The 17377-nt window shown below is 35.9% G+C and overlaps 1 protein-coding gene across 1 annotated transcript in view; it reads right to left on the minus strand.

The window, feature by feature from the left end:
* tp53i11a (tumor protein p53 inducible protein 11a) overlaps window positions 1–17377 on the minus strand; it is a 42785-nt gene that overhangs the window by 13110 nt on the left and 12298 nt on the right. The window contains exon 3 of the mRNA XM_073837162.1: window positions 3441–3609. Coding sequence (XP_073693263.1) covers window positions 3441–3566 — 126 coding nt within the window. The 5' untranslated portion in view covers window positions 3567–3609. The remainder of the gene's footprint in view (window positions 1–3440; window positions 3610–17377) is intronic.

The following is a 17377-nucleotide window of genomic DNA, read 5'->3' on the forward strand; positions in this document are numbered from 1 at the left end:
TTTACCCAGTAAACAGCAGTGGCTAATATGGTGGGCCATTGATTGATCAGGAGGAAAGTGGTGGCAGAGATAAAGTGTTCAGAAAGCATGTCGCACTGAGAAACAAGAGCATGTCACGTGCTATGGAGACCATCACTCAATCGACACCTCGCTCTGGTTGTTTCTGGGGGGGTTAACACATCTCGACAACTGCTGGGAACAGGGAGTACTCCGTTTTCTCATAAGACCTGTAATAGCAGAAGCTACACAGTAGGTTTGTCTGACCACAGTATCGCAGCAACTGGGCTGATGGATTGTTTTAGTGACAAGCTAATGGGGGGAAATTAAACAAGTACTTCAAATACATCATACTCCACATTTTTAAGCTAAGTGGTGTACAGAAAAATCTATTTGTAAAAGTGTACATGTTCAAAAAGTAAGGAAGCCAAATATTTGAATTTTTGAACCCAAAAGACACGGGGCCAGATTTACTAACAGCTTGCACCAGTGCAAACAGTCTTATGGCATTAAAATAGTACTGTCAGGATTTACTAAAGACGCACAGTGAAGAATTATTTTTGCGCCTGACCTTATTGAATTTGCATTTGTAGGAACTTCCCTTTCAGACGCAAAATTTTTGGGAGGAGAGTATAAAAATTAATCACGCAACACGACTTACTGACATTTGTGCTCGTCAAATTACTGGTATTTGTGCCATTATTTAACGCCCAAAAAGCATGTCTTAAAGCAGGCAGTAATTTGCGCTGCTCTTAAAGGAACACTCCACTTTTTTTGGAAATAGGCTCATTCTCCAACTCCCCCTGAGTTAATAAGTAGAGTTTTACCGTTTTGAAATCCATTCAGCCGTTCTCCTGTTCTGGCGATATCACTTTTAGCATAGCTTAGCATAGATCATTGAATCCTATTAGACCAATAGCATCACGTTAAAAAATGACCAACGAGTTTCGATATTTGTCCTATTTAAAACATGACTCTTCTGTAGTTATATCGTGTACTAAGACCGGTGGAAATGCAAAGCTTCAATTTTCTAGGCTGATAAGATTAGGAACTACCACCCCATTCCAGGAAGTTTGCTGCCGTAATAAGGCTGAAGCAGGAGCAGTAATACCACGCAGCACATGTGCAAATGCTAAACTAGCTGGGAACTAATTTCTGATAATACTCCGCCTGCTTCAGCCATATTACGGCAGCAAACTTCCTTGACTATTACACTGGAATGGAAGTGTAGTTCCTAATCTTATCAGCCTAGAAACTCGCAGCTTTGAATTTCCACCGGTCTTGGTACACGATATAACTACAGAAGAGTCAAGTTTTAAATACAACAAATATGGAAACTCGTTGGTCATTTTTGAACGCGATGCTATTGGTCTAATAGGATTCAATGATCTATGCTAAGCTATGCTAAAAGTGATATCGGCAGAACAGGAGAACAGCTGAATGGATTTCAAAACGGTAAAAATCAACTTATTAACTCGGGGGGAGTTGGAGAATGAGCCCATTTCCAAAAAAAGTGGAGTGTTCCTTTAATAGATTGCGCTGGTCATTATGGAAATGATCTGGCTGGGTCTGTGGTCTTTAATGTGTACATCGTCAGTAAATCATATGCAGAATTTTCCCCTCCCATCAACGTTTTTATGGAATTGCGCTCTAGTGCTAATTTGCCCCATTTAGTAAATCTTGCCCATGATCTACTTTAACTGGTGAAACTAAAAATTGATTTATTAAAGGTATAGTTTACCCCAAAATTTAAATTTGAAAAATTAAAAAATGTGCTCTGCCTTAGGATATTGAAGATGTAGATGGGTTTGTTTCTTCATTAGTACAGATTTGGAGAAATGCAAAAGAACACAAGGACTTCGAACCGAGTGACAGCTTTTAATACTTTCTTTGTAAATACTTTGTAAATGAGATATTGTTTAATACAGCAGTTAAATAAATAAGAAGTTATTATTAAATGACTTGCATTGTCTGACTATAACACTATTTCCTGATTTTGCTCTATTTCGTCGTCAAAAGTAGTCTGAAACAAGTCATAACTGAGCCGCTGCGCATCTCCATTCAAACACAGCGGTGTTTTGTTTATGAATGAACGTGCGTTTTTAAACTAATCTAGTGAAATGATTCAATTTCCCATTCAAACACAGAGTCACTTGCTTTATTCCTGAATGAACCATCCGTTCGAACGAATCAAATGAATGAAATGATTCAGTAATTAAATCAGTGTCTTGCTGCCATCTGCTGGCAGATCTGTTCAGTTATTTATATCTGTAATATTTCTGTTTTTAAAATGTTTAAAACATTAATCTTAATATGAATTTATGAATTTGATTGCACTCATGCATGTATCTCTTTTTCCCCTTTTTTATCCAACAATGTGCAAGCAGATTTGGTATTTCTTTCTTTACCTAAAACAAATAAATCTTAATGACAAAGCGAATTGTATACATTCTTTAGTTTTGAAGGTAAAATACCCCCACTGATATCGGCCTGGTATCGGTATCGGTCGATACTCAGAATCTTTGGTATTGGATCGGATCGGTTTTGAAAAAATGGTACCGTTGCATCCCTAATTCTGACGGCACCCATTCACTGCAGAGGAGCCAGTGAAGCTAAATTAGCAAAAAATGCTACATTTTTCCAAATCTGTCCTGATGAAGAAACTCATTCACATATTTAATTTTGGGGTTAACTATTCTTTAAATACAAAAAATAAATGGATTCATGCATACATCGCCAGCCATTGTGGTGCTGGCTGAGCCATCTCTGTCGAAACAGAGGGTGATGGGCGACTGCCCCTTAATGGATGTTGTCTTTGATCTTTTTTTGTGACCCTGCCCAGTCTGATGCACAGTGCAGGGGCGGAGAGGCCGACCATGTCTGAGTGCCGCCCATGTTTCATGTGGACTACCTCAAAGCCCCATGAGTTTTAATAGCACTGAGCATGAGGCGGGTAGTCGTGCCAATAAGCTCTCATTGTGGGTTATTCGTAGTGTTGTAACGTGACTGCATGCTGGCTTCAGGATGTGCGTGAGGGGCCAATTAGTGTCCTAGTGCCGAGCTGCATGCCACACTGCTCCACAACTCATCTAGTCAGCCACCTCTCCCATAGCAGATGTTCCTAATGCACAATAAATGTGTGGTTCGTGTGACGTAACTCAACCCTCTAATGAAGGAAAATAGCTCGATATGCAATGTATTGCCTCATTTATATATTGCTTTCAACAGAAATATATGGATGATAATAAAGCATCTACTAAAGGAGGAATTCACAATTCCAAAATAATATTTTATATATTTTTTACAAGAAAACTTCAATCTGGGAAACATTGCCCAGGGATCTCAAAATATGAAGGAAAATTTGATTTAAAAAATGTTTTCTTTCATGAATAGCTGCTATTGAGTTCAAATATGAAGACTGATGCAGGCAGGCGGGATGTTACCTTGGACCTGTGCACCTCTCCGTCATCATCCTCGCCGCCGACACCCAGGACCTTGCGGGACTTGAGGCGACTCACAAGATCAGTCTGACTGTGCTTCTTCATGAGAGGTGGAGGTGTGGAAGCCATGGCAGTGAAGGAAAGCAGGCACTTCAATGAGCTGTCAGAGAGACTGGGAAAATGATAATACATCAGCAGGAGCGCTTTCTCAGAACTGTTTATTCCTAGTATTCCGTTTATGCAGGAAAAAAAAAATCACAACCAGTAATATGCAGGGATTGTGAAATATAACAACAGCATGTCATTTTGTTTCACATCTATAAAGAAGAATAAACATAGCTATCAGTAAGGCTTTTTTATAGGCTAAACAAAACAAGACAACAGTAGAAATATATATAAACATTTCATTGTGACCTATTGAAACAAGGTCACATCCTCCCACACAGCCGCACACACAAAGATTCAGAAGAAACTGTGTTAGCTGTATCGGGATATACTAAAAACATTTTTTACAGATTGCAAAAAAAACAAGGTTATAACCAAACACAGGGAATAAGTGTGTGTGTAACTTCACAGATTTCCCTTATGATGCCCTTCATTCATAAAATTCATTCTAGCATGTCTGTTCATAATTTTGGGGTTGGTGAAATGTTTTTGAAATAAGTTTGAAAAAATTCAGTAAAAACTGTAAAACTATTTTTACAATTCAATATAAGTGTTTTATATGGAAGCCCATTTCCACCACTGAATAAAAAATAAAAGTTATTTATCTCATAATTCAGACTTCTTTCTCAAAATTGCGTGACACAAACTAGCAACTCTGACATGTTTTCTTAGAGTTGCATGATATAAACTCACAATTGCAAGAAATTAAGTCAGAATTGCGAGATAAAAACGTGCAATTGAGACTTTTTTCTCGCAAATTTAAGTTTGCATCTTGCAATTCAGATTTTTTTCTTGCAATTGTGAGTCTTGAAATTCTGACTTTTTTCTTAGAATTCTGAGATATAAACACACAATTGCGAGTTATAGAGTCCAATTCTGAGGGGAAAAATGACTGATATATTCTCATAATTGTGAGGCTGTATCTTATGCAATAGCGAGTTATTAAGTCAGAATGTAAACTCACAATTCTAAAAAAAAAAAGTCAGAATTTTGAGTTATCATCTCAATAAACTCACAGTTGCGAGTTATAGAGTCTAATTCTGAGCGGACTGATATATTCTCATCATTATGAGTTAATATCTTACGCAATTGCAAGTTTATGTCTTGCAATTCTTACTTTATAACTTGCAATTACGAGTTTATATCACGCAATTCTCAGAATCTGACTTTTTTTCTTGTAATTGTGAGTTTATATCTTGGAATTCTGACTTTTTTCTCAGAATTGTGAGGTATAAATTTAGGATTGCAAGTTATAAAGTCCAAATCTGAGGGGGGGAAAAGACTGATATGTTCTCAGAGCTGTTATAAAGTCAGAATTGCAAGATATAAACTCACATTTTTGAGAAAAAAAAGTCAGAATTTTGAGTTTATATCAGAATTGCAACTTTATTTCTCTGAATTCTGAGTTTATGTCTTGCAATTCTGCATAACTCACAATTACAAGTTTATTTCTCACGATTCTGAGAAAAAAGTGAGAATTGCCAGTTTGCATCGCAATCTGATAAAAAAAGTCAGAATTGCGAGATCTAAACTTGTAATTGTGAGAAAATATGTGAGATAAAAAGTCGCAATTACCTTTTTTTTTTTTCAATTTTTTATCCAGTGCCGGATATGGGCTTCCGTAGTTTTAATATATTTTAAAATATAATTTATCTTTTGTGGAAAACATGTTACATTAAGGATTATTTGATGAATAGAATGTTCAAAAACAGCATGTTTAAACAAACTCCAAAGAATTTGCTCCAAGATCAGCACTGAAAACAAATTACTTTATACTTTACATTTTATTGTTGTTTCAAAGTAGGCATCAATATGACAGTGCATATAACCAAACATAAAAATATTCAACATTCAAAAACTGACCATAAATATTGTGTTATTTTCAGAAAAATAGTAGGCAGCAATAACTCAGTAATGCATTAATCTTTCGTGTCAATAAGCTTTGAATAGCGCGAAAGAAATTCATTTTTAGGTGGGAATAACATAATGTCTCATCAGTAATAGGAAACGTTACCCTGTATATATACGGAATACACTTTTAAACAGGTTCAAATTAGGGCTGGGCGATATGGCAAAAATGTAATCTCGATAATTTTTTTCCATATTGAACGATAACGATATACATTTAGATATAAGCTGTTGATGTTGCCAGCTTTCAAATAGTATCCCAACAATGACTAAAGCCACAAAAATGAAAGGGTTCATTAAATTACATTTAAATTATAGTTTATTAACAAAAACAGATTACAGATTTGGCCTTAAAAATTAAAACAACTTACTAAAATAAATTTAAAAAATAAAAGTTGTGACAGAGTATGGTAAATGAGAGTAAATGTACAAAATGTAAACATAAAATTATTGTAAAAACAATTTGTAACAATTATTTATTTATTATTATTATTAACACAATTGTTTATTTTCTCTATTATAGGTTGAGCTATTTAAATTAGAGGCAACCACTGCATTTTGAAACAATCTACAGTATAAATAACAAAAAATTACGACACAGTTCTTTCTTAATCGTATTAAGTGCAGACAATTCAGCCATAATCTAAGTAGGCTACTCTCTAAATATTCAAAGTGCAAATAGAGACCGAATATTTCAAGCATGATACAGAGCTATAGACATACACAACCTATCATAGCCTACATACTAATAACAGCCTAGATACGTCATGTAGCCTAATTTGCGTGCATTGAGGAGTCACTCTCTAAACAAGGGGGATTAAAATTGCTTTTGAATGCGCGTGCGTTTTTTGCTTTCGGTTTCAGTTTTAACAATCGCGCCAAACTCTCAGCTGAGCTAAGAGTCACTTTTGAGGTAGCCAAACCACTTATATAACGGAATTCGTGCTACCTTTTTTGTCGACAATTTCAACATCTTTGGATAATAACTCGAAGTTAGTTTCACTTTCGTCGCTGCTTCCTCTCTCTTTTTTTTGTCGTCCTGGTGTTAAGTTTGCTTCACAAAGTGCGGTAGGAAATGAACTTTGTACTTTGACGTGCACACGCACGATGTTGATTGGCTGTTGTCGCATATTTCTACTGTGTGATTGGCTCTTAGATTAATCCATATCGAGCAAAAAATGTCTAGAGCCTATCATCGTTATTAACATAAATTTTATCGCGATTCGATATGATATCGTTTATCGGCCCAGCCCTAGTTCAAATACTGCACATTTCTGCAGCACAGTGGGGAAGAGGGCATGTTTCTCTGATATCTTGTGCAGACTGCTTATTGAACAACCCAAAGCCTGTCTAATCTAATTGATTAGGTTTGGTGTTAATGAATAGAGCTTGATTCATGACAGCAGCTGCCCCATGTTGATCTCGGCTCTTCAGTTCTCAATCTAATGAGGACAGAAAGCACAAACTGAGGCTGCTCAACTTATTGTGAGACACTAAACGCTGCTTACTGCTAAAAGATTAACTGATGTTGCCAAAGGAGAACTCCAGGGTTAAAACTCTAGTTCTATTCCATTACTCAACTCATTCCCATTAGACAACAGAGCAAGGCACCTAATAAAAAACAAAAGAGAGAGAAAAACTGCAGCCGCTTGCCAAAGCGGAGCACAAATTTCCTTTAGTGAGGCATTTAACCAACAGCTGCCAGCACTAAATAGCGTTTTTAAAAACAATAAAGCCACAAAATGTTGTAATCTGAATAAAGTATTAATGCATTTCTAAATGATATTAACATGGTCTCTAAAGACATATAATCCCACTGACATCATGAAAGTTAAATAGGCTTTTGACTTTAACCCCATAGGATTCACACTTTCAATTTAACAGCTCTAGTAAAAGTAAAAATCTGTTCCAGAACAGTATGCGAATACAAAATGATAGAACAAAGTGACAAAAAGCATCAAACAACATAAAAATATCAACTCCAATCTGGGAAGGCTGCAAATGTGACTGAAAAATTGTTCAGCATATTTCTTTACAATGCAGAAATCAAAGCATTTTCCCAAACTAGACACTGAGGAGATTCATATGCTGACATATTCATCCTTTTTATTAGTATCCTATACTGAATAAATGTATGTTTATTTCACACTCGTTATTTTGACATTTAGACCCTTCAGTCTGAGAACCGTAAGCAGAAAAATGTAAAAACCCTCAAGCTATACAATACTATTATAAATGCTTTTATTCACAGTCTGCCATCCATGACAGCTCATCCAATTGTTCTTCAATCTCATATCATTATCTACACAGCAAACGTTAAGTTGCTTCAGTTGCCTAGTAACACAAACAGTATGAACTTTGTGCCTTTCATATGATCATAAATATATTCAGGGATCATGCCTCTCTAATCATTAATCAGCTATTTGAGGTTGGCTGTTATTAATGATGTGCCCTCTATTCAAATGTTGAGCATCTCATTTCCTCTATGTCATTGTATGTACGTTCAAAGACGGTTTTATGAAGCACACAGAGGCCAAACATTTTAATTCTAGATTAGCCGTGGGCTTACAATGTGTTGGTTAATCACACCAGTGTTTGCCAACACGTTTAAACTGACGACTGAAAAAATGATTTTACATCAGGTTGCCAATTCTACAATTTATTTTTAAAGATGACAGGTATTTTGATTTGCTTACTTGCACAAATCATTTGGGAAAAGAGTTAAGAGTTAAGAGCAAGATAATTGCTTACAAGAGATCTGAACCAGGGAGCAATAAACACTAAAATGTACCCACAACAAACTATTTAATTATCTATTTTGCTGACAGCACCAGAATAAGAGAAATGATGATGAATCAGCCTGGAGGATAAACCTGGCTGACCTGGTAATTTGGTGCAGGAACAACAACCTCTCCCTAAAGATGAAGGTGAGCACCTTTGAGCTTCTTTAATTGTGAACAAAGGTATCACAGCAAAACCACAGCAAGCACAGCTTGCTTTTTCAGAAGTATATTTCCCGTCCATTTTCTTAATACATGCATAAAAACATACACTACCTCCTTTTACCACTGCACTTTTTACATAAAAATTAAGCTTTTTATTCAGAAAGTAACAAGACATCTACTTGTTTTTACTGTATTTTAAACAAATAAATGGAGGTTTGGTGAAAATAAATATGAAAGCCTGTGCGCCACATAATAAAAAAAAAATGTTAATATGTTATTGCGACATTTCATCTCACAATTCTTAATTTTTTTTCAGAACTGCATGATATAAACTTGCAATTCTGACTTTTTTTCTCAGAATTGTGAAATATAAACTTGCATTTGTGAGTTACAAAGTCAGAATTGCTTGATAAACTCGCAGTTTTGAATTATAAAGTCAGAATTGCGAGATATAAACTCACAATTGTGAGAAATAAAGTCAGAATTGCAAGATAAAGACAAAAAAGTCAGAACTAGGGCTGGGCGATTAATCGAAAATAATCGAAATCGACATTCAGAACCTATAATCGTTAAAATTTTTCCAGGAAGATTATTTCAATTACTTTCCCTTTAAAAAACACTAGCGTTCCGTTCCGTTATTCCGCCGACATGTCGATGGAGAGCTTAAACAGTATTTATACAGTAAAAAGTATTTACAGGATATACAAGGGTAATTTTATTTAGAGATACTGCTTATTTTCTACTTTTAATATGAAAAACATTGAAAATTATTTATTTTGTTTCCAATAGAGCAAGTTATTTATTTTCACTAATTTAAGAAAAATGTGACTTTTCGTTTTAAGCCATGCTTGCTTTAATTTCAGTTGTTCAACACTGATGTTCAATTAATAATCATAGATCGTAGATAGTGTGTTTCCTTCAATTATTTTAAAATCAAGTAATGCACCCTTCATCCAAAAATCTCTCGCTTGTAATATGTGAACATATTTACTGTACAAAACTTGTCAGTGAACTATGAGGGCAAAAAAATAAATATTATATAAATATAATTAAATATAATTTTATTAATAAATAAAATAATCGTTCATTAATCGTAATCGGGTTAAAATGTTCAATTTAGTGCTGGGCGATATGACGATATATATCGTGGGGACGATAGAAAAGTGTCTATCGTCCTATTTCTCTTCTATCGTTTCTATCGTCTCTAACCTAATTTTATCAATTACTAAAGAAAATATTGCATTAAATAGGCTATGACAAATGTATGATAGTGTCTTGTTGCTGTGCAATGCATACTCTACCCTATAAATGATAATCAAGAATAAAAACGAACTTTTTCACAAAGAAACTCCGTCTTGTGCGACGTGACGCTTTACGTTGTTGCGACATGCTTTAACTCGTGAGTGCTTAGCCTAAAGATGGAGACGCAAGAGGTTGAAGATGAATGCCCGGATCGAGTTGCAACAAACTGAAACTGCTACGCAGGCAGCAGACAATAAGTACTTTTACCGACACGTGGGGGTACGTCAGTGATTTTGTTGCATTTTGGCTTCAAGAGCTCCGACACGGAGCAGAAGACAGTCATGTGCAAACTCTGCCAAAAGACTGTTTCCGCGCCCGACGCTGACGCCTGTTTCACGCCTGTTTCACACATACTTCGTCTGCAGTGCGTATGCGTTGCGTATTTTTTTTCCGCACCCATGTTAACGGATCAGATCGTTCACACTGCACGCGGTTGCTGTCCGGCAGTGCGTTCCAGAAGCGGTGCGTTTGCAGCAGTGGAGCGATCCTTTCGGCACAGAGTCTGTTTTTGCTGCGCTGCATGCGCTGAATTAAAGTGACAGCGCATTGTTCGCTGTAAAAATGAACATGGATTGACACGGAAATGTACCATAAATGCATATAAATGCAGTCTACTGTGTTTCACAGTCAACACGTGGCTTTTTGGCTAGGTTTAAAATAGTGCAGTTTTAAATAAACAAGGCAACATAATAGATGCACTTGTCCAGGTAGAAAAGTTCTTTAAAATATGTTTTTTAATAAAGATTTAATACGAAAGAAAGGCACAGAGAGCCGACTGCTTGTCTGTGGTAAGTTTTAATTTAAAATATTTGTGATGGCCCAATTTCAATATGAAAAGGAAGCTATAGCCTACCTATGCTGTGTTTAAATGTGTTGCAACTTGCTTGAGCAACTTAATATACAAATCTAGAAGTCAAGTGCATTGAATAATAGCCTACGTTGTTTATAATACGTTGAGTTTAAACGTGAATATTGTTGTATTAGTGTACTGTGATAAAAGAGTATCCCAATGCTGAAAAAGCACGTTTGGATTTGAAATTAAAATAACGGATAAATGGTGTGTTTGTGGTAAACACCCGCGGATCAGGAACGGACTGCAAACGCGTTCTGTGTGGAAGCAAAACGAGTCCGTGCTGCCTCTGCACCGCATACGTAACGCACACGGACTGTATACGCACTGCAGACGGAGTATGTGTGAAATAGGCGTGATACTTTATTTTGGTTTGCAAACTTTGCACTACAAGGTTGAAAAATGTTTTGTTTATTTTTTATAATTGAGTGCTTTTCTGCAACTTGAAATGGCTGTGCACTTTAATAAAAAAATAGTTTATTTTGATAATACTATTTAACTATGATGTGGATAAAAAATGTGAAGGCTACTGTAGCTCTACCTCCACCACATCTGTTGTCATTTGATACATTTATATTGCTGCACTAAAATGTATTTTTCTCATTTGTGACAGTTCAGTTAAATGTCACTTCAAATAACAAATAAAAATAAAGTTGCAAAAAAATTATGCAATGATATTTTTGTCAAACTTTTCAGAGAATAATTGAAAATGTACTTTATTTTGGTATATCGTGATATATATCGTTATCGTGATATAAAATAATCCATATCGTGATACATGATTTTTCCATATCGCCCAGCACTAGTTCAATTAATCGAGATTTTGATTCTAAGCCAAATTGCCCAGCCCTAGTCAGAACTGTGAGTATGTATCATGCAAGTCTGACTTTTTTCTCAGAATATTGAGATATAAAGTCACAATCGCAAGTTATAAAATCAGAATTGCATGATAAACTCGAAATTGTGAGTTATAAAGTCAGAATTTTGAGATATAAAGTCACAATCCTGAGAAATAAAGTCAGAATTATGAGATAAAGAAAAAAGTCAGAATTGCGAGATTGTATCACGCAATGTGACCTTTTTTTCTCAAAATTGAGAATATAAACTCACAATCACAAATTATATAGTCAGTATTGTGTGATAAACTTGCAATTGTGAGTTAAGTCAGAATCGTGAGATATAGTGACAATCACAAGAAAAAAAAAATTTGAATTGCGAGATTGTATTGTATCTTTTTTTCTCAGAACTGTGTGATATGCGTGATAAACTCGCAATTGTGAGTTATAAAGTCAGAAGTGCGAGAAATAAAGTCACAATCCTGAGAAATAAAGTCAGAATTGCGAGATAAAGAAAAAAAATCTGAACTGCGAGTTTGTATCAAAAAATTCCGACTTTTTTTTCTCAGAATAGAGATATAAACTCACAATCGCAAGTTATAAAGTCAGAATAGCGAGATTGTATAACACAATTCTGACTTTTTTTCTCTCAGAATTGTGAGATATAAACTTGCAATAGTAAGTTATAAAGTCCAATTTTGAGGGAAAAAAAGTCTGATATGTTCTTAGAATTACGAGTTTGTATCTCTCAATTCTGATTTAATAACTCGCAATTGCATGGTATAAAGTCAGAATTGACTATTTCTCAGAGTTGCAAGAACTGCGAGTTTGTATCACGCAATTCTGATATCTGATATGAAGTCACTACTTTTTTTCAACTACCTTTTTTTTTAATTCAGTGGTGGAAACGGGCTTCCATACAAAAGAGACTTACCAAACTAAAATCTTTCCAAACAAATTTTATAACAGTAGTCTGTATAAAAAAAGTTCAATAAAGAATTTTAAGCTTTTAACCAACCCACTAGTAACTTATGTAAAAGAAGTCCATAAAGTGGATGTGAAAGTTATTAAATCATTACTGATCTGCACTGAATTCAGTGTTTGCTTTCCTTATGTTTTGATGCTGAAGGTGATGCTACAGAAATCTTCAAAAAAATAAAAAATTTAAAAAAAATGAAATAAATTACTCTTCAATTACACATCAAATATACAATGCATACTATATATACACTTTTTTCTGGTTTCACTACGGCAGTTACATCCACACGACGTTTGTTTCTAAAGAGTTGGCAGAGGCGTTTACCTCATTGTCATGGCAACGGTTCAAGATTAAGTCTGATTATATCAGGGTTTGATGGAAAATCATACCAGACTGTTCAAACATTCCATGACCCGAAAACCAGTGACTGAACATTCTGAGCAAAACACTAAAAAACTGCAACCCATATACTGATCCAACAACACCTGCTGGAAGTTTTTTGACACAGTGTAAACTAACCTTTGCAAGTAAATTCACTTCAGTAAATTTACCAGACATTATGCTGCAGGGCATCACTGAATAACTCTCCATCTCAGCCCTCATTCATACACTTCCCCCCATGACCAATACAATCTGCGGCATCTTAACTTACTACCATTATCAAGAAGGCTTCTCCTGCTTCCATTACTAAACCCTCTGGAATACTTGAGATCCCATCTGCACTATAACCTGCCTACAAACACACACACACACACTGTACTCTGCACAGGCCAAATATAAATTTATATTCATTATATGCATTTTTTTACTATTTTAATTAAATTACATTTCACTTTCTAGGATTACCACTCAGAAAATGATTCCGTCTACTGCTCCTTTAAGGGTAAATATAAAATAAATAACATAAAATTCACATACAGTGGTCTGAAAAAGTGTTCGTCACACTTTAATGTTTCAGATCATCAAACAAATTTAAATACTAATCAAAGATAACACAAGTAAACACAACATGCAGTTTTTAAATGAAGGGAAAAAAAATCCAAACCCACATGGCCCTGTGTGAAAAAGTGTTTGCATGACCTTAAAAAGTCAGTTCATGCTTGAAAACCCAATTCTGCCAAGATGAGTGGGCCAAAATTCCTGCACAGCACTGTAACAGACTCATTGCAAGTTATCGCAAATGCTTGATTGCAGTTGTTGCTGCTAAGGGTAGTCCAACCAGTTATTAAGTATAGAGGGCAAACACTTTTTCACACAGGGCCATGTGGGTTTAGATTTTGTTTTCCCTTCATAATAAAAAACTTCATTCAAAAACTGCATGTTGTGTTTACTTGTGTTATCTTTGATTAATATTTAAAATTGTTTGATGATCTGAAACATTAAAGTGTGACAAACACGCAAAAAAAATAAAAACTCAGGAAGGGGGCCAACACTTTTTCACACCACTGTAAATCAAAATCTCTGTTAAAGACATTTACAGGAAAAAAAAATTATTCTGTCATCATTTACTGAAACAGTTATGTCCAGTGTTCACACTTCATGTTTGGTTAGATTAAAACTAACTCTGGTGTGAACGCTATAAGCAGACCAAGACCGCTAAAAAGATAGGTCTTGGTCCACTTCCAAACTAACTCTGGTGCAGTTCAAATGAAAAATGACCGCAACACGGACCAAATACTTCTAATCGAACCAAAAACAGGATGTAATGACAAGATTAAAAATCTTTAACACTCTACATAGCACCAGAGGAATTTCACTTATAATGTATTTACAGTGAGGAAAAAAAATATTTGATCCCCTGCTTTTATTGCTGCTTTTATCACTGATTTTGTACAATTGCCCACTGATAAAGAAATGATCAGTCTATAATTTTAATGGTAGGTATATTTGAACAGTGAGAGACAGAACAACAACAAAAAAATCCTGGCTAGGCAACTCCAGGACCTTAACGTGCTTCTTCTTGAGCCACTCCTTTGTTGCCTTGGCCGTGTGTTTTGGGTCACTGTCATGCTAGAATACCCATTCACAAGCCATTTTCAATGCCCTTAGTAGAAAAACACCCCCAAAGCATGTTTCCACCTCCATGTTTGACGATGGGGATGGTGTTCTTGGGGTCATAGGCAGCATTCCTCCTCCTCCAAACACGGCAAGTTGAGTTGATGCCGAAGAGCTCGATTTTGGACTTTTGGACCACAACACTTTCACCCAGTTCTCCTCTGAATCATTCAGATGTTTGTTGGCAAACTTCAGATGGGCCTGTACATGTGCTTTCTTAAGCAGGGGGACCTTGCCAACACTGCAGGATTTCAGTCCTTTACGGTGTAGTGTGTTATAAATTTTTTTCTTGGTGACTGTGATCCCAGCTGCCTTGAGATCACTGACAAGATCCTCCTGTGTAATTCTGGGCTGATTCCTTACTGTTCTCTTGATCATTGAAACTCCATGAGGTGAGATCTTGCATGGAGCCCCAGACCGAGGGAGATTGACAGTTATTTTGTGTTTCTTTCATTTGCGAATAATCGCACCGACTGTTGTCACCTTCTCACCAAGCTGCTTGGCGATAGTCTTTTAGCCAATTCCAGCCTTGTGTAGGTCTACAATCTTATTCCTGACATTCTTGGACAGCTCTTTGGTCTTGGCCATGGTGGAGAGTTTGGAAACTGATTGGTTGATTGCTTCTGTGAACAGGTGTCTTTTATACAGGTAACAAACTGAGATTAGGAGCACTCCCTGTAAGAGAGGGGATCAAATTTTTTTTTCTACATTTGTCTATAATTAACCTTAACTGGCCTGCAGTAACTCATATCTCTATAACTCAATTCATTAAGATAGATTTTACATGCACGCACCCAGCGATGACAAAACATGTAGCTTTTTGGCCTGTTGCTCGGTAACCTTCTTGTGACAGAGCCCTCTTGACCCTAAACAAACAGTTTGGCAGTAATCTAGTCATTAACTGCTTCCTGCTGCTTAAGAAAACATTGCATCTATGCGAGGTAGAAGAGGTTTGCAAAAATAGCAGGGTTTGAATGTTAAAGAACCCTTCACGACACGGACATTTCAGCAGAGATGAACATCCTGATTTCATGTCTACACATCAGTCACAAGCTTTTCGCCATGACAACACACTCTCATACTCAGCAGATAAGAAAGGTCAGTGCAGATCTGGGTGGGATTTGCAGTCATGCATATTACATGAATTGGGATCTGACAGATTAAACATTTCACCCCAAGCACAAATTTGGAGTGCAAAGGTTCCTTATAACAGGGTATCTAATGCTCACAGAAATCAATGAGGTGGAGGTGATGTTGTGTTGAATATCTTATGTGTTCTCTGTGCTATATTATGTAGGTTCTATTCCAGTTGTCAGGGAAAGCAGTTTTTCCCCATTATTATAATGACGTGCCTTCAGCTAAGAGTTATTAGCTGCAAGCAGAACCAACACCTTTTGAAAGAATCTGAGAGTCCTTCTAAGTCTGATGCTTTAAGCTGTCAGGCCTGTCATATTGACTTGAAGAGCTCCGCATGACGCTTTCCGCTGGATCTTCAGAACTGCCACTGAAAGCTGCATGATGTCTACAAGAAACACCTCCAGAATAAAGTTTAAACTCGGTCTAATAGCAGACACTGAAATGAGTTGTTTTAAGCTGATGGCATTTTCACTGCTCTGTATTTTTGGAGCACAAACAGTTCCCACAATCACTGCCCAAAATTAAGCTGCTGTGTTTTATTTATCACCTAATTTGTATTAAAACATCTAGTGCTACCTTTGTGTTATTTCAGATCACATCGTAATTTCTGTGAATCAATTTCTGGCAGTTGGCATGATAAGGAAAGCTCTGCCTGCTGTGAGCAAATCCAGGAGCTGCTCTCAGTCACCTCAGTGGAAATAATGTGAACAAGCACTACAGTCACGGTGAAGTAAAACAGAGCTGGTATAATGCTCATATTCCAACCTATGAGGTGATTCATCAGCAGGAATAGACAGCCTCTAAACAATAAATGCTTCTTTTTTCCACCAGACAAATAAAAGGACGACAGGAAGGCACACTGTTGTACAAAATTCATTCAGTTGCCATTGGGTTATATTTCATACTACAACAGTAGAAAAATAATGTGGCAAATGGTCTACACATTAGTTCAAATGAAAACAAATGCAGAATTAGTTTGATATTTTCATGTAGAAAGCTCTAACAAATACAAAAGTAAGAATTGTTTGCTTCATTTTAATGTCAAGTATTGATCAAAGCTATTTTCATTAACTAAAACTATAAAATTGTTTTTAGTTAACTGAAATATGTGACCTTGGACCCACAAAACTAGTCTTGAGTAGCACGGTTATATTTGTAGCAATAGCCAAAAATACATTGTATGGGTCAAAATGATCGATTTTTCTTTACTGCCAAAAATCATTAGTGTATTAAGTAAAGATCCTGTTCCATTAAGATATTTTGTAAATTTCCTACTGTCAATATATCAAAACTTTTTTGATTAGTAATATGCATCGCTAGGAACTTCATTTGAACAACTTTAAAGGCAATATTTCTCAATATTTTAATTTTTTTTTTTTTTTTTGCACCCTCAGATTCCAGATTTTCAAATAGTTGTATCTCGGCCAAATATTGTCCTATCCCAACAAACCATACATCAATAGAAAGTTTATCAATTTCAAAAAACTGACCCATATGACTTTTTTTTGTGATTCAGGGCCTTTTTTAAGGCTGGGTTTAGCCCTGTTAGGTCATTTTATTGGGTACTTTTTTATATTTTTACCTGGGTACTGGGTAGTTTTTCTGCACTCTAAAATATGCTGGGTTATTTTTTTAACCCAAATGCTGGGTTCAGCTTGTTAGGTCATTTTATTGGTATATTTTGAATATTTTTTACCCCAGTGCTGGTTTTTCTGTAATTCAGCTGCTGGGTCATTTTTTTTGTCAATACAAATGATGAACCC

The sequence above is a fragment of the Garra rufa genome, chromosome 3, assembly GCF_049309525.1.
Source record: "Garra rufa chromosome 3, GarRuf1.0, whole genome shotgun sequence".
Taxonomy (NCBI): Eukaryota; Metazoa; Chordata; class Actinopteri; order Cypriniformes; family Cyprinidae; genus Garra; species Garra rufa.